This window comes from Panicum virgatum, chromosome 1N (genome assembly GCF_016808335.1).
Source record: "Panicum virgatum strain AP13 chromosome 1N, P.virgatum_v5, whole genome shotgun sequence".
NCBI lineage: Eukaryota > Viridiplantae > Streptophyta > Magnoliopsida > Poales > Poaceae > Panicum > Panicum virgatum.
Window position 1 is genome coordinate 40,143,190 of NC_053145.1, and position 25,080 is coordinate 40,168,269.

At 46.3% G+C, this 25,080-nt stretch overlaps 1 protein-coding gene and 1 pseudogene across 1 annotated transcript; one reads left to right on the forward strand and one right to left on the reverse strand.

Moving 5' to 3' along the window:
• Positions 1 to 1,624: 1,624 nt before the first annotated feature.
• On the forward strand, positions 1,625 to 5,109 carry LOC120655816. The gene is made up of 6 exons (XM_039933780.1): positions 1,625 to 1,949; positions 3,114 to 3,217; positions 3,953 to 4,066; positions 4,400 to 4,483; positions 4,619 to 4,686; positions 4,768 to 5,109. Exons 1-5 carry the CDS (start codon positions 1,775 to 1,777, stop codon positions 4,673 to 4,675), a joined length of 534 nt encoding a protein of 177 aa, XP_039789714.1. The 5' UTR covers positions 1,625 to 1,774; the 3' UTR covers positions 4,676 to 4,686; positions 4,768 to 5,109.
• Positions 5,110 to 8,155: 3,046 nt separating this feature from the next.
• On the reverse strand, positions 8,156 to 8,972 carry LOC120654085 (annotated as a pseudogene).
• Positions 8,973 to 25,080: the final 16,108 nt, after the last annotated feature.

The window sequence follows — 25,080 nt, forward strand, 5'->3', positions numbered from 1 at the left end:
CGTTGAATGAACTCGGGTGTTGGGATGGCGGAAAGAATTCTGATTAGGGCTTAGGGTTACTGAGCTCAACGATGAAAATAATTTTGAAAAATAATTTAGCGAGTGGTTTATCTGGTAAATTTTTTTTGGGATGTCACAGCTTCTTTCCGCCGCCGATCGGCCCGACGCTCACGGCCACTTGCCCCTCCTCGCCCGCAGTACAGGAGGCGCTCGCGGGCAGCGACCGCCCTCCCCGTCCAAGCGTCGCTCCTTTGCACCGCCAGCCGCTCAGGAGCTCGTGTCACCCCTGCCTCCCCGTCCACGGCTACTCCGATGCCGACTATCCACGTCGGCGGCCACTTGTGTGCCTGTCCCCATTGAGGCGTCTTGTCCCGCCCGCCCATCCTCGCTTATTCGACAGTCCCCGCCGACCCGCCACCTGTCTCTGCCGACTTGCCGTATATCCGCAGCCACGGTCTGGCGCCCTCATCCCTGCATCAGACATCCGCTTCTTGCCGTAGCTTCTTAGGGAACGTCATGGACAGCTTCACATAAAGCTATGCCAAAGGGGTTAAATCCCAACGGCTTCTCCCATGAAGCCCACCGTGAAGCTCCTTCCAAAATACACTGTGGTGGAGAAGCTGGGAATCATTGCTTCAACGAGCTTCTCCCGCAGCCCACGTGAGTGATATTTCATTTGCCCTCCAACTTCCCAATATTTATGCCCAAATTGCCACAGCCTTATTCCTTCCCTTCCCTTCCCTTCCCTTCCCTTCCCTTCGCACGCATCAGGGGCTCGCGACCTCTTTCTCCTTCGCAGAAACAAGTGGCGGCGTGATGAATCCGCTCTGGGGGCAATGGCATCCATGCGCAGGGAGGGTAGTCCGGTAGGGGAAACCGGTGGATCCACCATGGATCCGGTGAGAACAATGCACAAGACAAAGATTTTCACAAATGCGGTCGGAATCCTCATTACATGCCCACTATACCAGCTAGATATGCAAGATATCATCGTTGCCAAACCGGAGGAGATACATCAACTTCAAAATCTGATGTTCAGATCATGGATAGATTCCGTGATGACCTTGCAAGAGCAATCTTTATTTCTAGATCATCATGAGCATGTATGCTTGATTGTATGGTTTATGACTCCTTTTGTAAAAAAACCACTCCATTAATATATTAAGGCAAGAATTATTAGTTAACCAATATTCCTATTTATTTATTTATTTATTTTATTTTATTTTTCATGACCTACAATTATAGAATGAGTGCAAAGGTACAAGTCATATGGCTAGGGGCATATAGGTCATAAGCCATCTTCAATCCATTTATGAAGAGTAGGAATAAGTTGTTTCGCCAAACGTTTTTTAGAATAGCTTCAACTTCATCAAAGAAGCTGCTTCACTAGATAAGCTTCTTCAGAAACTATTTAAGGTGAAGCTGAAACTATGCTAAAGAGACCCTAGCTTAGCCTCCAATTCGATGCGGCAACAACATGATGTCAGCATGATTTCTGCCTGCGGGAGCGGACTGCTGTGTCCAGTGGGCCACTGTTGGGCCGCATTGGGCTTTTGCGATTCGATGAGTTTGTATCGCACGGAAGGAGCACAGGAGGCCCCGGCGGCGAACGGCCCCGCGCCCTCCACACAACACACACACAACTACGCAAGGCCGAAGAGGCGGCGGCGGAGCAGCGAGCGAGGCCTCGGCCGAAATATCTTCTCCACCCCGAAGAAAAAAGAAAGCCTCGGTGGTCGCGGCTGCCGCCGGCGAGAGTCACGAGCACGGGACGATGGCTTGCTGCCGGGCCCTCGCGCTCCACCTCCTCCCCGCGTCCGCTCCCTCCCTCCGCGCTCCCCGCGCCCGGATTGGCGCCCACCGGCCCCGCCCTTCTCTCGTCCGGTGCTACGCCGCCGCGGGCGACCAGGCGGAGCCGCCGCAGGACACCGTTCTCAAGGCCATCTCTCGTGAGGAATCTTCCTTCCTTGCTTCTTCTTCTTCTTTTTCTTTCTTCCGCACTGTCCACGGATTATCCGTAGTACTTCCTACTGACGCGTCCAGTTTCGACGCGGCTTGGCCAACACGGAGTAGAAGGGGCAAATTTAGCACCAGTTGCCTGTGCCTCTACTTTGACATGGATATTCTCCATAGCTGCCGGAGAATCAGTTGAATGCACAGGTTCTGGTTAGTTGGGATCGGGATTGGGAGCTGTTGTCTAATTTGCCGACGTTCATTGCCGATTCTAGCTTCTTAACTGCACAATTCAGCGTCGACTGTCGTGTGTATACTGTGATACTACTCCATTCTGTTGTGCTAGGTTTTAGTTTGCAGCTGTGATGTGCTCGAGTTTACATTAATGTAGGCAAGGCAGCAACATAAAGTATTGCCTCTATCTTCCGATTTGGCAATTTCCAAATCCTCTCACTTGGTTAAAAAGTTAGGGAGAAGTCACCAAAATTTTGCTTCCTCTCTTATTTTGGTGTCTATGTGGGAGTTACCATATTGCACCTGGAAAATATCATCCCTATAACAAACTAATACTTCTTTTTGGGTACACAATTCTTGAAACCTTTCAACTATTGTCAATTGGTGCCTTGCCTCAAGTCCTAATTGCAAGTTTAAAAAAATTGAATGATTGTCCTTCAGTATAATAAATATTATTCAAGTGATTTAACCTATTCTTAGACAAATCAACTCATGTGCTTGATCATAGCTGATGGGTTACCGTGGATCCTATGTGTGGTGCTCTGCAAAAGTTCATAATGGCTTGGGCTAATGGTATAGCACGTTAGATGAACTTGGGCCTAACCCCTCCCTCTGAACCAACCAAACACCACTTTTCAACAATATGTCTGTTCTGTTTTCTTGTAGGATTTTCCGCTACCACTTCTCAATTTTTTGTTTGTCATTGTACTGTGTTTTTCAATGCACAATTTCCAGACGGGCCTTCAATAAATCCAGCTTGCTTAATGTATAGCATTTTAATTATGAATGTTTTACATGCTATGCGCACTTGCATGCTTTCAAGCCTATCGCTTAGTTGATCCAAAGCATAAAGCAATGCACTCCTTCCAGTGTCTTACATGTTTTATCTTTTCAAACACTCACAATTCTTTCATTTACAAAAACAGAGATAGCAAGCTCTACAGGAAGGGTTGCACAAACAACAAATGTTGTCATGGGTGGTACTGTAACAGATGACGCAACAGATGAATGGCTTGTTCTTGATAAAAAGGTGTTCTCTCATCTACATTAGATTATTTCCTCAGCATCTGTGTGTTCTTCCTTTGGCAGTAGGTATATGAACACCCTGTAGTTTTCTAAATCTCAACAGAGCCATCAGGCAATTTGGAAATGAAGCCATTTTGCTTGAATTATGTTTCATGTTAATGATCCCTTTGGAGGAATGATGTGTGTGGTGTAATGGAAATAAACTGTATGCCCCTTGTAGGTAAAATTTCTGCATCAGCTCCTGGTTCTATGCTGCACTGATTCACTGAACACTGTACTTTGGGTAGCCGAAATACACTAATCGCCATATCCTAGAGCTTTAAATAGCTTTTTTTTGTAAGCTACTTTCTCAGTATCTTTTCTAAACTATGTTAACACCATAAGTGCAAGGATTAAGATGTCTTAAACTCAGCAGTTATTTGCAAAAGGGCAGAAGTTTTTTGAAAGTTGAGTTAGTAAATTATCACGGCACAGGATATTATGCTACGCAATGAGGGTTCCGAGTGACCTGTGATCCATTTTTTTTTTCTCGAACACTCAGGAGAGCTGCGTATCAATATATTAAGAAGAAAAAGGGTTTTAGAAACCCAGGGTACAGCCAGGTTTTATTACGGAAAAAACCTGGACAAAAACCGATCCATTTTCTAATGCCTGAGACCAATTATGAGAAAATGAGAACAGTGCTCTTGGATTTCACCTGATGCATCATTTCAAAAAGCTTGCTGTTTCTATGTTGTAGGTAAATACTTATCCTACAGTTAGAGGGTTTACAGCAATTGGTACAGGAGGTGATGATTTTGTCCAGTCAATGGTTGTTGCTGTTGAATCAGTTATTGAAGAAAGTATTCCTAAGGTTGGTTTTTTCAGTGTATTTGGTGCTATGTTTTTAAAATGTCAGCGTATATTATTGATGAAAGTGATTCTATTATATTTGCATGGATTTAAAAGATTCTAATTGTCCCTGCACATATAATTTCGCTATTTATTTTGGAAGTAAGAAAACACACTAGCACATGCTGCACATATAATTTCACTATTTATTTTGGAAGTAAGAATACATACATGAAGTAAGAACTGTTACCAAAACATTTGTTTGGGTCAAGTGCTTAGTTTCTTATGCATTTCAGTTTTAGTTGTGTAGTCCAGTTTCTGATGAACTGTTAACCCTGTAACCCTGTTTGTGTAGGGTCAAATATCACAAAAAGTGTCTGCAAAGGGGAAATATGTGTCTGTCAAAATTGGACCTATCCGTGTGGTTTCCAGCGAGCAGGTAACCCTGTCATTTTGCATGTCATCTGCATAAAACACAAGCCCACGACCTGAACCAAGACACATCGATCAAGGCCTTTCTGCATTTGGGACCCTTCCATTTATGTGATGATGTTTGTCACCATTTCGGTTCCAGGTCCAAGCGGTGTACAATGCCATGAAGAAAGATGTGCGCATGAAATTCTTTTTGTGAATGACAAATAGGTATTGCTATTCTACACAAAATGCTGATTACACTTATTTGGTCGCATCATTTTATAGTGGTGGGCTAATGACATGTCGCAGGTTGGAGTGTTGTACATCAAACGGCTGAATCGCGAAGATATCCTGGCTCTACATGAGTAAATGCTTGCAAGCAGAGTTGCTTGCATTGCACGCGGCATCATCCTCTTGTTGGCGAGGTAATTTGTGAAGGACTAATATGACATCATTGACATGCCAGCCAGGGAAGGGATTAGTGGTCCGATCCATCATCTACTGGAGTTAGTTCCGTTCCGTCAGATGTAGCTCAAGATTAGATTTGGAGACGTTTCAATGTTCAAAGCATCACTATTGTGTTGTAATTAACGGTGGACATAGAAACAAGTATAGAATGGAATGGGCAATGTATCACTATCGTGTTCGAAAGTGATGATGCTGCAGCGTTGCGGCTGGGCTGTGAAGCGGCCGCCGCTGAAAAAAATCAGAAGCCAACACGCTGATAGCCAATATGCAGTATACACTTATGACCTCCTTCCCTGTTCCCCCGCCTCCTTCCCTCGGTCACAAAGCTTGTGACCTGCCGACGCTCCTCCGCTGGCTGCCTGGGCTGGATCCGCGCCCCCTCGCCGGATCTGGGGTTCCTCGGGCTGTGTTTGCGTCGGCTCTAGGGAGGGAACGAGGTGGAGGTGAAAGACCCGCTCTGGGGAGGGAATGAGGTGGAGGCGAAAGTTTAGAGTCTACTTGCGAGCCAATGACAAAGACAAGTCTACTTGCGAGCCAATGACAAAGACACCATCAGACACTGTTTACTTTCTTGAAGATGTCATCCTTTCCCCTGTTCCCTCCTCTCTTGTGAGCATTTGGGGGCAAAAACCTTGACCACGTTGGGCGGACAACAACGATGCAATGACGTCGCTTCCTCTCTTAAGGCGCCGTCTTAGGAACTGTACTGGTGGTGGACGCAAGCTCTCCTCGGAGTGTTGCTGCTTCTGTGCATGCCTTTGCTCTATTTCATTTGCATCATTCGGTTGCGTAGGTCATCGTCCGACGGATGCTTTATCGCCACTCTCTTTGCTGGTGGATGGTTTGTCGCGGTTCTATTCTGACGGATGCTTTACCGCCGCCGTCGTGTTTGTTGGTGATTGCTTCGGGCGGATTCTTTGCCATCATATTTTGTCGGTCGGGTGGATGCTTTGCCACCTATGTTGTGTTGTAGACCTTTGCACCTTGGACATTGTAGTTTCTTTTGCAAGTTCATTTGTGTATTTGTGTCTAGGTTTGAGGGTTTTTGTGAGTCTCCTTCACTGTTGTTCTTGCTTTCTTGTTTGTTATTGGGGTCGCTTGCCACTTGCTTGGTGGTGCTCTATATCCATATTAATAGCCTCTGATTATTAAGGTTTCTAATGGTCTTATTGCTTCGCTTTTAATGAAATATGTGCTCGGTCAAGTTCAAGGAAAAACATAGATAGTATATACACAGGTCTTTCTCCATTCGTTGAATCGATGTAAGCATTCAGTAACATAGAAAAAAAAGGAAAAGCTAGACGTAGCAGAAATTATCGCTCACTCCGACTGGCCTAGTGATACAGTGTAATAGTACCAATGGGTTGCAGGTATGGCCACGACGCACTGATGCAAACAGTGATGTTCTGTATCCTGCACTCATTGGATGCTTATAGGGGCGGATGCAGGAATTGGAGATAGGGGCTCATCTCCTTCTTCCTCCAGTCCTCTTTTTTTTCTTCATCTCTCTCTTTTTTCTCTTCATGTCCATCCTTCCTCTCTCTAATTGTCATGGAGTTCTTGGGGTAGCGTGCTCGAGCCCACCCCCCAGCCTCCACGCTAGTTCCGCCTACTTTGGTAGTATTTGGAACAGTGCTATATGCACGCGGCATCCCCGTCTCACCTGTGGAAAGCCAGAGCAGTATCGTCACTTGACCACGAAACTCCATTGTTTTATGCGACGGGTGCCACCTGAGATATATGACGATGTCGACGGACAATCAACACGTCGCACCGCAAAGCTGCCGCAGGGCGCGCACAAAAAGGGGTGTTAATTAGCTTCTGCTGCTGGACACTACTCAATTTTTCCTTTGCTATTGGACACTCTTTAAGTATGCATCTTTGCTACAAGACATCATAGTTATTAAAATAATGATTTCATGGTTTAGAGGATAAAGAAAACAACTAATGTGACCAAAATATCACTGCAATACCTCTGAAATGTACTGATATTGAGCCCTGTAATGGCTCTGAATATGAATTATGAAACTTAGAATGGCTATTAACATCTATGGCTTGTTCATTTTGTGAGATATGAATGGGAGCATGTATGACTGTGTGATTTTTATGTATAAAGATGTGACTGACTTCATACATGTTTATTTATGTATGTTTATTGCCTTCGGACAATGCAGCCTGGCATTGCAGGGGTCTTTTGATAGTCATTTTCATCCTTTAAACTAGGAAATTATTATTTTAATGACTATAGTGTTTTATAGCAAATATGCATACTTAAAGATGTCCGACAGCAAAGAAACAATTGAGTAGTTTCCACCAGCAAAAACTCGGGTTGGGCAAACTTAAGTGAGAATCGAGAACCGAACCGAAATAACCGAGAACCAAAACCGGAGGAACCGGAACCGAGAAAATTCGATTCTGTTTCGGTTCCATGCTCAGAGAAACCGAAGTTTCTTGGTTATTTCCATTCTTAGACTCGGTAAACTGAGGAACCAACCTTATACCAAATTTAGCCTAGTTACTCAGTTAGGCCCAAACCAACCGGCCCAAAGAAACCCAAGTAACCCCTGATTCCTTCCAGTTCAAGTCAAAGTTCCCACCCCGCCACCAACAAACACCCAAGCAGCCGCCCCCTCACCGAGACCCCGCTACTCGCCCCCACCTCGCCACCCGGGTCGACGCCGCGACCAAGCGAGGCGAGTCGCGACCGCTAGCACACCGGCGGGTCTTTTACATTTTTACCATTATAACGAATTGCACTCATCAGATTGTCATTCTTAGAATGCCACCTACATCTATAGCAGCAGTGAGAAATTTAACTTACATATTTGCCACTTTTGCGCATGTGGCAGCCACGGTGGCATGCCACGCGAGCGCCGAGTTAGCAGGGCCCCTACGCCGTGCTCCCGCCGTTACTGGGCGTTGGGCCCAACCTGCCGCCGCTAACCCTATGCCGTTTGGCCCCCCTCCCCTCTGTCGCGTTCTTCTTCTTCCTCCAGATGCCCACCCGACCTTCTTCCCCAACCGACCCGAGCCACCGCCACCTCTAGATGCCCACCCCCGTCCCTGCACCGTGGGTAACAAAGGTGTGATTCTTTGTTCTCAGTCAGTCAATTTTACTTCCACTAACGGCATCTATCCTAAAATCGAGCCAATTCAAGCTATAATATGTACAACTGCGATAGTAATCAACAATGGAAACGAAGCAAAGCAGTAATCCGTGAGCAAGAACTCACGCTTTGGTGGCGGCGTAGAGGGTGTACATCGGATCAGAGGGTATGACGGAGGCAGAGCTGGAGCCGATGTTGACGATGGCGCCGCGCTTCCTCTCGACCATGCCGGGGAGCACGGCGTGGGTGACCCGCGTGACGCCCTCGACGTTGATACTGATCAGGCTGCGCATCAGCTCCTCGTCCACCTCGTGGAAGTAGCGCGCGTACGGGTAGGCACCTTGAGTGCCTCGACACCTGCAGCGAGCCCCTCAGCAGCGAAGTCGAGCACGAAGGTGCGCACCTCGGGGACCTTGGGGTGCTTGGCCTTGATCTCGGCGGCCACGACGGCCAGCTTCTCCGGGTTTCCACCTCCGGTCAGGCCACCCTCCGCTCCCGCGCCCGCAACAATGCCCGCTGTGCTCTGCTCGCTCGCCACCCTCGCCCTCGGATCCGGCCGCCGCCGGGAGCTCCGCCGCCTGGAGCCGGAGCCGAACCTCCATCGCGCGGGCCTTCGCTCCGGTCATCCCTGCCCGCCTCCCATGCTCGCGCTCGCCCGCCTCACTCGAGGATGGACGCCGAGCTCCAGAGCGCAAGCACGGCCGCGGCCGCCGCCACGCCGGCGGCGAACACAGCCGCGTCGCGCGAGCGTGCCCCACCAGCTGTAGCCGCGGCGGAGGGGCTTGCCGGGGCGGAGGAACCCGGCGTAGACCCAGAGCGCGAGGCGGATGGCGGCGCGGACGGCCATGAGTAGGCCCACGGCGGCCAGCGCCAGCGCCGAGGCGGGCTGCGCGCAGAGGAACTCGATGTGGGCGCACGTGCCGGCCATGGCGTCGCCAGATTCGGGGAGCTGGGGAGCGGGCGACTCGATGCGATGGCATCGCTGGGCATGAGCAGGTTGGGCCCAACGCGCAGTAATGGCGGGAGGACGGCGTAGGGCCCTGCTGACTCGGCGCTCGCGTGGCCTGCCGTGGCATGCCACCGTGGCTGCCACATGCACAGAAGTAGCATATATATAAGTAAAACTTCTCACTGCTCCTATATCGCCCGCGAGGCCACGACGTCGACCGGCTCCCGCCCCGACAGGCGCTAGCCAGCAACCCCCGCATCCGGCCGCCCCTGGTCCCGGCCCTTGCCCTGCACCGGCCAGCTCCAAGCGACTGCATATTGTTGCTTGCGCCTAGAGATTTTTCTTGTTGCTTATTGCTTGTTTTGCGTGCGCCTGCAGATTGTTGCTTGTTTTGTATTGAATTCGAGAACTATAATGCTTCTGCGATAATGCTACTGTTGCCTGTTTGAATTGATTCTAAAATTAGAAGAGATGCTGTCGAAATTTGCTATTGAATGTGCTTGTTTTTTCTTCTTGAAAATTTGGTTCCCTCGATTAGAACCGGAACCGAATTGAACTAACCGAAATTGAATATGCTCGGTTCTTATCAATAAAAGAACCAATCCGTTTCTATTTCCTAGGAACCAAACTTCTGTGGGAACTGAGGAATCGAACAGATCGGTTCGGTTCCTCCCGAATGCCCAACCTGAATCAGCTCTAGAGGTTACTTCTGAAGCACACAATGAGAAGTACCTGGGCTTGCCAGTCTACATGGGAAAATCAAAGGTGCAGACTTTCAATTATCTGAAAGTTTGAGTTTGGAAGAGGATAAAAGGATGGATGGTGAAATCATAATCTAAGCCGGGAAGGAGGTTCTCATTAAGGCGAATGCGCAAGCCAGTCCTACTTCTGCCATGTCTTGGTTTGATCTCATGAAAACATTGTGTGATGATATTGGGAGAATGATCTGCCGATTTTGGTGGTTTCAACAGAAGGAAAACAAGATGCACTTGTCGGTGTTTTACTGCCAAGCTCGCACTAAAATTGTTGCTCAGGTTACATACGGAGGCCGTTTTGAATGTTCTACATATGGATGGAACGCTGAGAAGACAAACTTTCCAATGGCACCAGTACCATGCCAATATTTCTCCTGAGTCAATGGCAATTGTTCTCAGTGTTTCGAACCGCCGAGTAGTGAATCTGTTATTGCGTGTCTGGCTCAGATGGTGTGCGTAGAGAACATAGGGGTTTATACTGGTTTGGGCCAAAGTACCCTACATCCAGTGTGGTGCTACTCATGTTACTAGCATAATACATCCAGTGTGGTGCTACTCATGTTACTAGCATAAATTTGCAGTAGGGATTACAAACGGGCGAGAGGGGGGAGAAGGTCCTCAGTCTCTGATCGGGGTTAGTGGACGGTTGAATCGAATCGAGTTGAGAGAGTCCCCCTCCGCAGGACGTCCCCCTTTCCCTTTTATAGGCCAAGGGGAATGGGCAGGTTACAAGGGAGAGAGAGAGGGGGAGAGATAGAGAGAGGGTCTCCGAGACCCCGTCGTCCTTCTCCGCGTGTGGGTCCCGCTGATCCTTTTGATGATGATGGAGGCATCTGCACGTCGCGCCCCGCTGAGACGAGCGATGTGAGCTCCTATTTATGACCTGTCGCCTCATCTCGTGGCGCACCCATTCCCATCCTTTGACCAGAGGCGTGCCAACTCCGGTCCTTGCATTATTGATGCGCCCATTCCTGTCCTTGTGCCAGAGGTTTGACCTCTAGCACGTCCCTTCATATCCATAATCACTCTGTTCGGCAGCTCCAGCAGCCTCCAGCCCAACAGTGTTTTTCTCTCACACCACTCCAGCAATAAAGAGTAAGTCCTTATTTTCAAGTTTTAGCTTTCAAGTTCTAGTTCGATTAACCATTCTACATTAGCATCTATCCAATAGCATACATGGTGAAAAACAATTATTTTTCATCATTCAACCATATTCCTCATAATCAATGTTCCACTTCTTACTCTATGTGGCAAAAGGGTTAAGCAGTCCCAATATCCGTGAGAGGCGGACGATTCGAATCAAATTTGTTAACCTGGCCAGGCAGACCTAAATACACGCATGGGAACCGAGTCCCCACGCAACATTTCCCCTTTCTTTCCGGCTTGTGGATCAGGGTCATCCCCTTCGACTACAAGAGCCCCACGCCACGGTCAACGCCGGGTCGTGACCACGCTTGCACCCGCATGTGGCCGCATGAGAAACAACGTTCAAAGAGGGTGAGGGAAAAGTCCACTCCCCGGGTCGATCAGGTACTTAAACTTACCGATTACCATATTTCTCGGCATGTGGTTAGTACGTTCAAATGCTTAACCACCACTACCACACACCGCGGCCTTATCCATTTTCACTAAACAGAAGGGGTATCACAAGTACAACAACCCCGCCCGTAAACCTTATATTGCAGTGTGTAGTAAACATCCAACTCCTATAATTCTCGCGAGTGACAGGAAATCACTCGACTTCTACCGAACCATTAGCATAGCCAACTAGCGACCTATACATCCTAGTATTCAAACATAGGTATGTAAGGTTATGCAACTAGGGTTCCAAGTAATTCCTATAAACTTAAATGCACAAGTAGATAAGAATAACAATAAGTTGCATAAATTTAAAAATGGACGTGACATGCTCCGGGGCTTGCCTTCCTGAGCGGAGCTAGCCTTGGGCTCTTCTGAACTCTGGTCTAGGTCTTCAGTAATTTCAGTTAGATTAACTTGAGCTTCACGCTGCTCACTCTTGGACTCCGGCACCAGCTCGTACGTACCGTCGGCGAGAGTAGTCAAATCTATATGAAATGCACATGCATGAGTTGTGGTGATGGTGACAAACTTAATTTAATTCGCAATAGAGTTGTAAAATATTTTCTTTACATCTCCTTGGGCAATCGTTTATAGAGTATTATCTAGATTAACTATTTCTCATTAAGTAAGTGAGGGTTTTGTTATTTTTAGAAAGATTATTTTCAAGTGCAAGCATGGAATATTTAAAACAGCTGATGGGTATAGGTTCTGAAGATGAAATTTTTATGGAGAGCCAATTATTTAATTGCAAACCTTCCATAAAATTTTCAGCTATTTTTATTGAGCATATTAATTATTAAAAATACATTAAACAGATACTGCTAGGATTAAGATTCATTTATACAGAACAAACCCTACAAGTAAAGATGCTACAATTTTTACTGAGTGCTCCTAAACTTAGGGTAAGTCTACTGTAAATTGTTCAGATTTAAAGGAGTAAGTAACAGAGCATGATAAATAGGACAAAGTAAAGCTACATTAATCAAGTTTAAATCCTACAGACAGTTATAGCAAGTTCTAGAGTCTAATATTTTACCACCATGGTTATATACTCAAAGTTAACCCATAGAAAAATTATTAGAATTTTACATGTGCAGGAACTATTTTTCTTGAATTAGCATATTTACTCATGCTATTCATTTGTGGGGCCAGTTACACTTAACTAAAAAGTTCCAAAATTTTTATACCGTAACTATATCATGGCATAGATATACTGCAGAATTTTCAGCTGAAGAAACATAGCATAAACACTTGAATAAATAAATCTACTTAACCTAGGCATAAAGCAAGATTTAAATAAACTGACAGCTAGGCATGTCAAATGCCCACGAAACTTTTACACATGTCTATGCATCTAACATATAATACACTGACCAAAAATGGCCAATAGATCATGCATGTAACTTGAGATCTAATAAAAGCTATACTTTCTTTGTATTTTAAATAAAGCAAAAACTACTGAGCAAATGAAAAAGTGCATGTAATAAAAGTTGTAGATATCTTTGCAAAGATTCCAGAACAGTTGAGTTTTCACTTTTATGATTTTTCTATGATTTTTAAATGAATTTACAAGTTTGCTGTTTTTCAAAACAAAAGAAAAAGGAAAATGAGATCTTGCATCTAGACCCCTGGAATGATTTGGGGGCTCGCAGATAAGCCCCTAGCCAGAGCCAAGAACAGAGGAGGCGGCGGCGGCGTTTCCCGGCGAGGGAGCTCGCCGGCGGTGGGGGCTAGGTGGGTGAAAGGCAAGAGGGAGGCGAGCTCTACCCCTGGGCGGCTCGGGTTGGTCTCGGGGTGGCCGGAGGCGGCTCGCCGGTGTAGCAGTAGGGGCGGCGGTGGGTGTCAACGGCGGCGGGTGTCAACGGCGGCGGCGGCGCTCCGGTGCGGGAGGGAGGGTGAGGACTGGCCGGGGAGGTCCACTGGACCACGAGGAAACTCTTTTGGGGGTCGATTTGGGTCGAGGAGGGGGCTCCGCGGCGGCCTATGGAGGAACGGCGGCCATGGCGTCGGCAGGGGTGCTCTGGACGGCGGGAAGGAGCTCGGGTGGACTTCTTGGGCGCGAGAGGGAAGAGTGGAGGGGCGAGGGTGCGGCTGGGAGCAAATGAAGGAGGGGAGAGCTCGGGCAGGGGAGGAATGCGGGGTAGCGGCCGGTCAGCAGACAGCGGCGAGCTCTAGCGCGCGCAGGGGGTTCTGGGCCGTTTAAAGCGAGCCAAGGGAGGAGAGGGAGGGGGGTTGGGGTGTCGGTGGCGTGCGGCATTGAAGGCCGGCCGCGGTCAGCGGCTCAGGCAGTTGCATGGCCGGGCTCGTGGGGCGCCACGGCGGCGTCGCGGCGCGTCGTCGAGCGCTCATCGTGTGCGGCGTGCTCGTCGATGGAGCAGAGCGCGGCAGGCTCGACGGGACGGGAGGGAAGTCAGCGGGCGGGCGTACAGGCGAGGCACTCATGGCCGGGCAGCGAGCATGGCGGTGCAGCGGCGCAGCAAGCTCAGGTGCTCGAGTGCCCTGCCGCGCGCGCAGGGAGGAGGAAAGGGGGAGAGAGAAAGAGAGTAGAGAGAGAAAGAGAGAGGTCAATGTTTTTGACTCGGGATTTTCTCAAAATTTTCCATGGAAACTCGAAAAAGTTTGATCACGAAAGTTGTTCAAAATTCAAATTCCTACAACTTTCCTTTCAGGCCAAACTTCGTTTGAGCAATGATTTGAAAGTTAAAAATTTGAATTCAAGTTTAATGAACCCACTGTTTCTCGGGGTTTTCTCCAAATTTCATGTTATGACTTGAAAAACTTTGAATACGAAAGTTGTTAATCTTGTCAAACTCTACAACTTTTGTTTTGGGCAAAAGTTCATTTGAGCTAAGGGGTGAGAGTTGACTTTTTGGTTTATTTAAACGGATTTCTGACTTTTAAGTAATTGAAAATTTGGGGGGGGGCTTAACTTGTCATTTCATATTAATTGCATGTTTAACAGTGCTAAACACCGGAGGTGTTACAGCCTACCCCCCTTAAAAGAATCTCATCCCGAGATTCAGATAAGCAAGCTAAGTGCGGAAAAAGGGGTGTACCTCCAGTGGAATTCAGAAAACCGGGGAAATTTTGATTTAGGTAGTTTTCAGTTTCCCAGGTAGCTTCCTCTTCGGTATGGTGACTCCATTGAATTTTGTACATTTTAACTGCTTTTCTTCGAGTGACCCTTTCCTTTTGATCAAGAACCTTGATAGGATACTCGACATAAGAGAGATCTGGTTCTACCAATATTTCTATTTGTTCAATGATCTCGGTGGGAACTCGAACACATTTCTTGAGTTGAGAGACATGGAAAACATCATGTACTGCTGCAAGTTGAGGAGGAAGTCGCACTCTATAGGCCACTGGTCCACAAATTTCAGTGATTTCATAAGGGCCAACATATCGGGGAGCTAATTTGCCCTTTACTCCGAATCTCTGCACACCCTTGGTTGGCGAGACTCGAAGATAGACATGATCACCCACTTCAAATTGCAAAGGGTCTCTCCTTTTATCAAAATAATTCTTTTGTCTAGATTGGGCTGCTCTTAGATTCTCTTGTATTACCCTTACTTTTTCTTCTGCCTCTGCTACGAGATCGGGTCCAAACACCACTCGTTCTCCAGCTTGCGACCAGCTCAAAGGGGTACGACACCGTCGACCATATAAGGCCTCAAATGGTGCCATTTTCAAGCTCTCTTGGTAACTATTGTTGTATGAGAACTCTGCTAGAGCTAGACATTTGTCCCAACTCTTGTCATAATGAATGACACAAGCTCTCAACATGTCTTCCAGGATTTGGTTCACCCTCTCAGTTTGTCCATCAGTTTGTGGGTGATAAGCTGAGCTTCGAATCAATTTTGTCCCAAGAGATGTTTGCAACTGTTCCCAAAAGCGTGCAAAGAACTGTGTTCCACGATCATAAATGATTGTCTTGGGTACCCCATGCAAGCAAACAATGCGATCGAGATAGATCTCAGCATACTTCTTGGCAGTGTAATTAGTATGTACCGGAATGAAATGTGCCGTCTTGGTGAGTCTATCCACGATAACCCAAATGGAATCGTGCTTCTGGGATGTGTTTGGCAATCCAACAATAAAGTCCATACTTATGTCTTCCCATTTCCATGATGGGATAGGCAAAGGTTGAAGCAAACCGGCTACTTTCAAGTGGCTGGCTTTTACTCTCTGACAGGTGTCACATTCTGAGACATATTTAGCAATTTCCCTTTTCATCCTAGTCCACCAGAAATTTTGCCTAAGATCTTGGTACTGCCCGGGTGAATAGAAAATTTGGAAAGATGTGCTTCATCGAGAATTTGCTTTCGAAGATCATGATTTTTCGGAACAACTAGACGACTTTCAAACCATAGAACTCCGTTATGGTCTTGATGAAAACACTTATATTTCCTTTCTCCTTGAGAGAGTTTTTGTTTAATGATCCCAACACCTTTATCATGTAATTGGGCCATAATGATTTGGTCATGAAGAGTTGGTTCAACTGAGATGTGATTTAAAGTGCCTTGGGGAATCATTTCCAACTGGAGCTTCCTCATCTCATGACAGAGGGTTTCAGAATAGGATTCCACGGATAGGCAATGGCAATGAGCTTTGCGACTTAGTGCATCTGCTACAACATTAGCCTTGCCTGGGTGATAGTGCACCTCAAGATCATAATCTTTGATTAATTCTAGCCACCGTCTTTGTCTCATATTTAGATCAGCTTGAGTAAAGATATATTTGAGACTTTTGTGATCGGTGTAGATATTGCAATGAGTACCCATAAGATAATGCCTCCATATCTTTGAGGCATGAATGACAGCTGCTAACTCAAGGTCGTGAGTAGGATAATTCTGCTCATGGGGTCGAAGAGCTCGTGACGCATAAGCAATAACTCTATTGTCTTGCATGAGCACACAACCAAGACCAGTACCCGACGCGTCACAATACACGTCAAAGGACTTGGTATTATCAGGTTGAGCTAAGACAGGTGTTGTAGTCAACTTCTCCCTTAGGGTATGGAAAGCCTTTTCACATTTTTCATCCCACACAAATTTTACTCCTTTCTTCAACAGTTCAGTCATCGGCTTAGCAATTTTGGAGAAATCCGGAATGAATCGGCGATAATATTCGGCTAAACCAAGAAAACTGCGAATTTGATGAACGGAGGTAGGAGGTTTGTAAGCATCTAGGCCCTCAAGGTATGTTTCGGTGATTAATGACAACCATTATTGTGACTAATGAGTTTGTGCAGCTTAATAGATCATTATCGCTCATTTGGTCATATGTCAAAAGAGGCCCCTCAATTTCATTATTCAAAAAGGCGATCTCGGTATTCAACTCAATTTTATGTCAAGACTAAGGATCTTTCTAGTCCTAAGTGTCATAAGGTTGAGAAGGACACTTAGGTTAGTATAGGTTTTATAGTTTTGTAGTGATCGCACTATTAAGAGGGGTTAAGGCTAAGTAACTTGAGCATGGACATGATCATTTGAAAATGGATGCACACTATGGTCACTCAGGTTTCTAGAAGTTCAAATAAGTGGTTCTCAAACTATATCTCAAGAATATTTGGATTTCATTCAAGACTCAAATCAGAAAAGACAAAATCAGAAAAAGTCTATACACCGGTTTAACCGACGCTCTCAATTTTCTATACGTCGGTTAAACGAAGTCAGCAGAGTCTGGACAAATTCAATACACCGGTTAAACCGACGTGTTTGAAATTAACGTCGGTGCATTGGTCCAAAGTTGTTTTTTTCCAGGGTATTTCAAGTTCTATACACCGGTTAAATCGACGCTGTTTAAATCAAGACGTCGGTGCAATTGACCAGTGAGATGGTTTTTCAGAGGAATTCAAAAGTTGTACTCACCGGTTAAACCGACGATAGGTTTGAGTTAACGTCGGTGCAGTTGTCCAGAGACTTGGTTTTTCAGTGGATCAGTGGACAACTACACTCACCGGTTAAACCGATGATACGTCGGTCAATCTGCCCAAGTTGTAACGGCTAGTTTTCAGAAGAGGCAGTTTACATTCACCGGTTAAACCGACGATGACAAATGGAGGGACGTCGGATTAACCGGCGATACGCAGTTTTCTGGCAGCTTTTCTCCAACGGCTCTATTTGTGTGAGCTGCCTATATATACCCCTCCAATGGGTCATTTCGCCCACTCTTGACACCAGGCAACATTCATACACTCATACTATAGTCAAGAGCCACATTGAGCTTCATCATTCACATACTTGTGCATTCAATCAATCAAGAAGCAAGATTAAGGACTTGAGTAGAGAGAAGCTAGTGTGCATCCGTTCTTGGTGATCGGTTCTTGCTCAAGTGAAGACCTTAGCTTGTTACTCTTGGTGATTAGCATCACCTAGGCGATCTTGGTGATCGAGGTGTTTCTCGCGGAGCTTGCCAAGGATTGTGGGAGCCCGGAGAAGAAGATTGTACGTGGCTTGAGCTCCACCACGCCGGGATGGCGAACGGAGACTCTTAGTGAGCGCCCAAGTCTCGGTGACATGGGAGGTGACAAGACTCTTTGTGAGTGTCACAACGTGGATTAGGGGTGTGTGCCAACACATCGATACCACGGGAAAAAATCCTGTCGTCTCTTGTCCACTCTCTCTATTCAAGCATCTTCTTTCATGCAATTTACTCATGTGCTTGTCTTAGAGATCATAACTTAGCTCTACCTTACTAGACTTTACTTTGTTTTTATCTCTCTTAGCTTGTGTAGGTAGCTTAGTTATCCGGTTGGTGAATTGGTGCCCTACTAGCATTGCATAGGTTAAGGTTGCTTTACTTTGTTTTAGAAATTGAAAAAGGCCCAATTCACTCCCCCCTCTTGGTCCATCGATCCTTACAATTGGTATCAGAGCCTCGTTGCTCATTTGGATCATTAGGCTTCACCGCCTAGAGCTATGGCCAAGATGGGTGGTTCGCCGCCTCACTTCGAGGGCAAGAACTTTGCTTATTGGAAAGTTCGCATGGCCGCATACCTTGATGCGATTGCCCCCGAAGTGTGGTTGGCCACTAAGACCGGGTTCACCGGAACTCCCACCACCGAACAATTAAAATGGAATGCCAAGGCTAGAAATGCAATTTTCGAGGCCATAAGTGAGGAAGTCTTTGCTAGAGTTAATGGCATGGACTTAGCAAGTGATATTTGGAAGGAACTCATTGAAATTCATGAAGGCTCCACTAAAGTTCGTGAGCAAAAATATCACTTGTTTAGAGCTAAGTATGATTCCTTTAAAATGCTAGCTCATGAAAATTGCAATGATATGTACTCTCGCTTGAATGTCATTGTCAAGGACATTAATGCTCTTGAAGTTTCCAAAATTGACAGTGGCTCCATCAACCGCAAGATTCTCATGCTCCTTCCGAAGCCCAAGTACAACATTATCAATGCTATGCTTCAAAAGGAGAATCTTGATACAATGGAAGTGGGAGAGCTTGTGGGCGAAATTCGCGCTCATGAAATGAGTATCCTTGGTATGACCGAAGAGCCAACAACAAGCAAATCAATTGCTCTCAAAACCAAGGCCAACAAGCACCGCAAGCTCAAGATGGTCAAGCAAGAATCTAGCTCAAGCAATGAAGAAGAAGATCATCATGAAAGCTCATCCGATAATGAAGAAGATGGGGAACTTGCTCTCATGATGAGAAAGTTCACACGCTTGAGCGATAAGATAAACAAGAAGGGTTACAACTTTGACCCCAAAAGAAGGATGTTCCGGTATAAGGAAGATGTCAAGTACAAAACTTGCTATAATTGTGGAGAAAAAGGACACATCTCTCCCGATTGCCCCAAGCCGGACAAAAGAAAGAAGGACAACAAAGGCAAACATCGCCATGATTCAAGCGATGATGAAGAAGATGAGAAGAAGAACAAGAACAAGAAACTTGGAAAGAAGAAGAGTCATGACAAGAAGACCAAGCTCTTCCCAAAGAAGAAAGGGCACACCAAGAGAAGCTTCTTGGTGGAAAAACAAGAATGGGTGACCGATGTCTCATCAAGCGAAGATTCAAGTGATGAAGAAGACATCGTCACCATCGCCCTCACCAATGAAGAACCACCACTACCTCCGCCTCCTATGTGCCTAATGGCAAAAGGTAATACCAAGGTATGTGAGGTGGATAGTGAAGATGATAGTGATGAAGAGCTTGATCCTTATGAATTCACTAACCTCATTAATGAGTATACATCCGTCATCAAGAGGGAAAAGGGCAAAGTCAAAATTCTTGAGAGCACTCATGCCAAGTTAGAGCTTGCCCACTCCGACTTGCTTGGCAAGTACAATGACTTGCTCAAAAAGCACAATGAGTCACTTGTACTTGCTAAGCAAGTTGAAGAGAGCCACAAAAAGCTTAAACAAGAGCATAGGGAGTTGGCTCACAAATATCAAGAACTTGAATTTGCCTATGAAGCAATTGACCCAAGTCTTGAGAACTTTGCTCATGAAACTATTGAAAAGGTCAATGCTTCTACCTCATGTGATGACCTACTCATTAATGCAAATGCCACTAATATTGTGTCCAAGCTTGCTCCTTCTAGGGAAAAGGAGTTGATGGATCAAGTAGCTAGCCTCAAGAGTAGTGTGGAGAAGCTCTCAAGAGGAGAATACATCCACAAGGAAATTCTCTTCAACAATGCACGTGACTATGGCAAGAGAGGTCTTGGTTCATTTCCGGAGCCAAATCAAGGCACTACTCCTTCTCCGGAGATCAAGATAAGCTTCATCAAGGAAGTTGGTTCATATTGCCAACATTGCCAAGTCACCGGGCACCACACTAGGGAGTGCACCTTACCATCACGTCCTCTTCCCACTTTACCTAAGAATTACTCATCAATGTTTCAAAATAACCATTTTCTCTTGAGTAAAGTGAAGGGCAAAGTGAAGGCCAAATTTATTGGCAAAATTGCTAAGGAGTCAAAGAAGAAGCTCCCCAAGCAACTTTGGGTCCCAAAAGCTCTTGTCACACATGTGCAAGGCCCAAAGCTTGTTTGGGTTCCTAAAACTCAAAAGTGAATTCTCATGTGTGTAGGTGAACTACAAAGCCGGTGGAAAACATTGGGTACTAGATAGCGGTTGCTCTCAACATATGACCGGCAATGATAGCATGTTCACCTCCCTTGAAGACCCCGGCGATCATGAACATGTCACCTATGGTGATAACCCAAGGGGAAAAGTTTTAGGTTTGGGTAGAATAGCTATCTCTAAAGATTTATCCATTTCTAATGTCTTGTTTGTAGAAGCACTTAGTTTTAATCTTATTTCTATTGCTCAATTGTGTGATCTTGGACTAACGTGTACCTTTGACAAGAATGGTGTTGTAGTAACTCTTGAAGAAGACAAGTCAATGGTATTCACGGGGTTTAGGCATGGCAACATCTATTTAGTGGACTTCTCTTCAAAGCAAACAAGCACCATGACATGCCTCTTCACCAAGTCTTCTCTTGGGTGGCTTTGGCATAGAAGAATTGCTCATATTGGCATGAGCAACCTCAAGAAAGCCCACAAGAGAGGGATGATCACCGGCTTGAAGGACGTCACCTTTGACAAGAACAAGCTATGTAAAGCATGTCAAGCCGGGAAGCAAGTTGCAACACATCATCCCATCAAGACGATGTTGTCTACCTCCAAGCCGCTCGAGCTACTTCACATGGATCTCTTTGGTCCAACTACATACAAGAGCATTGGTGGTAACCTCTATTGCCTAGTAATTGTTGATGATTTTTCACGTTACACTTGGGTTATGTTTCTAGGCGATAAGGGTGAAACTCCGGAACTCTTCAAGACATTTGCAAGAAGAGCTCAAAGGGAGTACAACTCCCCAATTGTGAAGATCCAGAGTGACAACGGCACCGAGTTCAAGAACATGAAGATTGAAGAATGGTGCGATGAAGAGGGCATCAAGCATGAGTTTTCCGCCACCTACACGCCTCAACAAAATGGAGTGGTGGAAAGAAAGAACAAGACTCTCATCACCATAGCTAGAGCAATGTTGGATGATTATGGCACGTCCGAGAAGTTTTGGGCGGAAGCAATCAACACGGCGTGTCATGCATCCAACCGAGTATATCCTCACCGACTCCTCAAGAAAACTCCATATGAGCTCATCACCGGGAAGAAACCAAATATATCATACTTTCGAGTCTTTGGTTGCAAATGCTTCATCTACAAGAAGAAAAGGCTCGGTAAGTTTAAAAGTAGATGTGATGAAGGTTTCTTTCTTGGTTATGCATCAAACTCCAAAGCATATAGAGTATTCAATCAAACCTCCGGGTTAGTTGAAGAAACATGTGATGTGGAGTTTGATGAATCTAATGGCTCCCAAGAGGAGGTTGTTGGCTATGAAAATGTAGGTGATGAGGAGATTGATGAAGCTTTGAAAAATATGTCCATTGGGGATATCAAGCCGGAAGAGGTGCATGAAGGCAATGATCAAGGGGGAGGACCTTCCTCATCTACACCAAGCACCTCCACGGCACCCCAAGCGGATAAAGATCAAGAAAAAGATGATCCACTACCTCAAGAAGATGTGCCAATGCCAACACCCCAAGTTCAAGAACAAGAAGAGCAAAGTGTTCCACCACAAGCACAAGTCACCCATGATCCACCCCAACAAGCATCCACGCAAGTACCGCTAGTGAAGCATGGTCGCATCTCCAAGGATCATCCAATTGGTCAAATCATTGGTAGTCCATCAAAGGGAGTAAGAACTCGCTCTAAACATGCTTCATTTTGCGAATATCACTCGTTTGTTTCTTGTATTGAACCCACTAGCATAGAGGAAGCGCTTGAGGACTCGGATTGGGTGATGGCCATGCAAGATGAGTTGAACAACTTCACCCGCAATGAAGTTTGGGTCCTCGAAGCTCCTCCGAAAGACAAGAACATCATCGGCACCAAGTGGGTCTTTCGAAACAAGCAAGATGAACATGGGGTGGTGATACGCAACAAAGCAAGACTTGTGGCAAAAGGGTTTTCTCAAGTCGAAGGTTTGGATTTTGGTGAAACTTTTGCTCCAGTCGCAAGACTTGAAGCTATCCGTATCCTTCTTGCTTACTCTTCACATCATAACATTAAGTTGTATCAAATGGATGTGAAAAGTGCATTCTTAAATGGCGTTATTAACGAACTTGTTTATGTTGAGCAACCTCCCGGGTTTGAAGATCCGAGGAATCCTAACCATGTTTATAGGTTGCACAAGGCACTCTATGGGCTCAAACAAGCTCCAAGGGCTTGGTATGAGAGGCTTCGTGACTTCCTAATCATGCAAGGCTTCAAGATCGGGAGGGTGGACACCACGTTGTTCACAAAAGACGTCAACGGGGATCTTTTCATTTGTCAAATTTATGTTGACGATATTATCTTTGGCTCAACTAATGATTTACTAAGCCATGAGTTTGCTACCATGATGTCTAGGGAATTCGAGATGTCCATGATTGGCGAATTGACCTTCTTCCTTGGTTTTCAAGTCAAACAAATGAAGGAAGGGACATTCATCCATCAAGAAAAGTATACTAAAGATATCTTGAAGAAGTTCAAGATGGATGAGTGCAAGACAACCATGGCAACCAATGGGCATCTCGACTTGGATGTGGACGGTAAACCGGTTGATCAATCCCTCTATCGTTCTATGATAGGGTCTTTGCTTTACCTTACCGCATCTAGGCCCGATATAATGTTTAGTGTGTGCTTGTGTGCCCGCTTTCAAGCTAACCCAAAGGAGTCACACCTTTCGGCTGTGAATAGGATCCTTCGGTATCTCAAGCACACTCCTAGCATAGGCTTGTGGTACCCCAAAGGCGCTAGTTTAGATCTCTTGGGATACTCGGATTCGGATTTTGCCGGAAGCCGTGTGGATCGCAAGAGTACCTCCGGAGGTTGCCACTTGCTTGGGCGTTCTTTAGTTTCTTGGTCGAGTAAGAAGCAAAATTCCGTGGCTTTGTCCACCGCGGAAGCGGAATATATAGCGGCCGGTGCATGTTGTGCCCAAATCCTATATATGAAGCAAACCCTTTTGGACTTTGGTGTGAAACTAGATAGGATCCCACTCCTTTGTGACAATGAAAGTGCCGTAAAAATTGCCAAGAATCCGGTTCAACACTCTCGCACAAAGCACATTGATATTCGCCATCACTTCTTGCGCGATCACGAAGCCAAAGGAGACATATCTCTTCAAGGTGTGAGATCCGAGGAGCAATTGGCGGATATCTTCACAAAACCTTTAGACGAGAGTACCTTTGTTAGGCTAAGGAATGAGCTTAATGTGTTAGATGCGGCAAACGTCATGTAAGTTGCCATGTCATATAGAAAAATGCATACATATAGGACACTTGTCTAACCATGGTAAGATAGTGATGAGCAAGGGTTTAGCTAGAGGTGGTGGTCCACTTGTTTTCCTCTAAGCTTGTAGAAAGGCTCATCATGAAGAAGCTTCCCGTGGGTTCAAACTTGACAAGTAGATCTTAATTTCTTGTTATGCATTTCTTGTCATATAGATGTGCACTTCATGTTTACTTTACTTTCGCATGTGGTTGTAGCTTGCATTATCATTGCATGCGTAAGGGTCACAAAGGAGATCACTTGATGAAAATGAGACTTGTTTTCATATACAAGATCTTAATTCATGAAAAGTGAAAAGAGCAAAGTGTTAGGTGCGTTATTGCCTAGTGAGCAATGTCATGATGAGTTTGAAGCTTTCTATCTTCAATATTCCTATGACATGGCTCATACATTTCTTTTGGCGCTTTGTCTCTCTTGCGGCTTTTCCTTATGTTTGAAAAGAAATTTATTTAAGCAAGTGTGCTATCCTATTTATTTTGAGGGGTAAAGTCGCCTATGCAAGTCCATTAACTTGAGTTTATTTGAATCTTATAAGTTTATTGGACTTAGCATAGAAGAGTGAGCTGAGTGTGGGGTTTTTGCCTTCACCGGTTAAACCGACGTTCAAAGGATCTATACCCATCGGTTTAACCGGCGTTACTAAAGTTGGGTCTCAGCTCAGGCAGTTTCAGGCATTAAACCGACGTATACAAAAGTCAGAGCATCGGATCAACCGGTGATCATAAATGCATATCAGATCAAGCAATCAACCGGCGTTTTGCTCAATCAACCGACGAGTTCACTTTTGGCATCATCGGTTCAACCGGTGTTCAAAAACAGATCTGGTAGAGTCTCGGGTGAACTGCACCGACGCAATCAACCGGCGCTCAAACCCTAGGCGTCGGATCGACCGGCGTTAAGGAAAATCGCGGGTCCCACCTGTCATATATGAGTCGTGCACGAGCCGCCGCCTCTCTTTCCTCTCCGTTTCGCCCGCATCGATCTCGAGCCGCCGCCGCCTTCCCTTCGCGCCGCCGCCGTCTCTCCACATCGCCGCCGTGCGCCCGCGCTGCCACCACCGTTCCACCTTGCCGCCGCCGTGCGCCGTCACTCCAAGTCGCCGCCGCGCACCCTCGCGCTCACCTAGCGCCGCCTGCGCGCGTAGCCGCCATCACCGCCGCACTACACCTCGCCGCCGCCTACGCCTCACGCCGCCACCACCGCTTTCCTCACAGCCCACGCAGCCTCGCCGCCGCTCCCACACGCCTTGCCGCCCACGCAGCCGCGCCTCCTCACCATTCACGCCGCAGCCGCAGCCGATCAGTGCACGCCAAGTGTTCGATCGTTTGTCTGATTGAGATGGGTCGCGAGAAGAGGAAGGGAAAGGAAGTCGTGGTCGAGAAGCCCGCTCGCAAGCGGACTCGTGC

What these genes read in the sequence shown, in the direction of transcription:
- LOC120655816 (XM_039933780.1), top strand. Translation starts at nt 1,775, where the DNA reads ATGGCTTGCTGCCGGGCCCTCGCGCTCCACCTCCTCCCCGCGTCCGCT. An exon ending in GGCTTGTTCTTGATAAAAAG is followed by an intron (nt 3,218 to 3,952) that starts GTGTTCTCTCAT and finishes TCTATGTTGTAG; the next exon opens with GTAAATACTTATCCTACAGT. An exon ending in TTGAAGAAAGTATTCCTAAG is followed by an intron (nt 4,067 to 4,399) that starts GTTGGTTTTTTC and finishes CTGTTTGTGTAG; the next exon opens with GGTCAAATATCACAAAAAGT.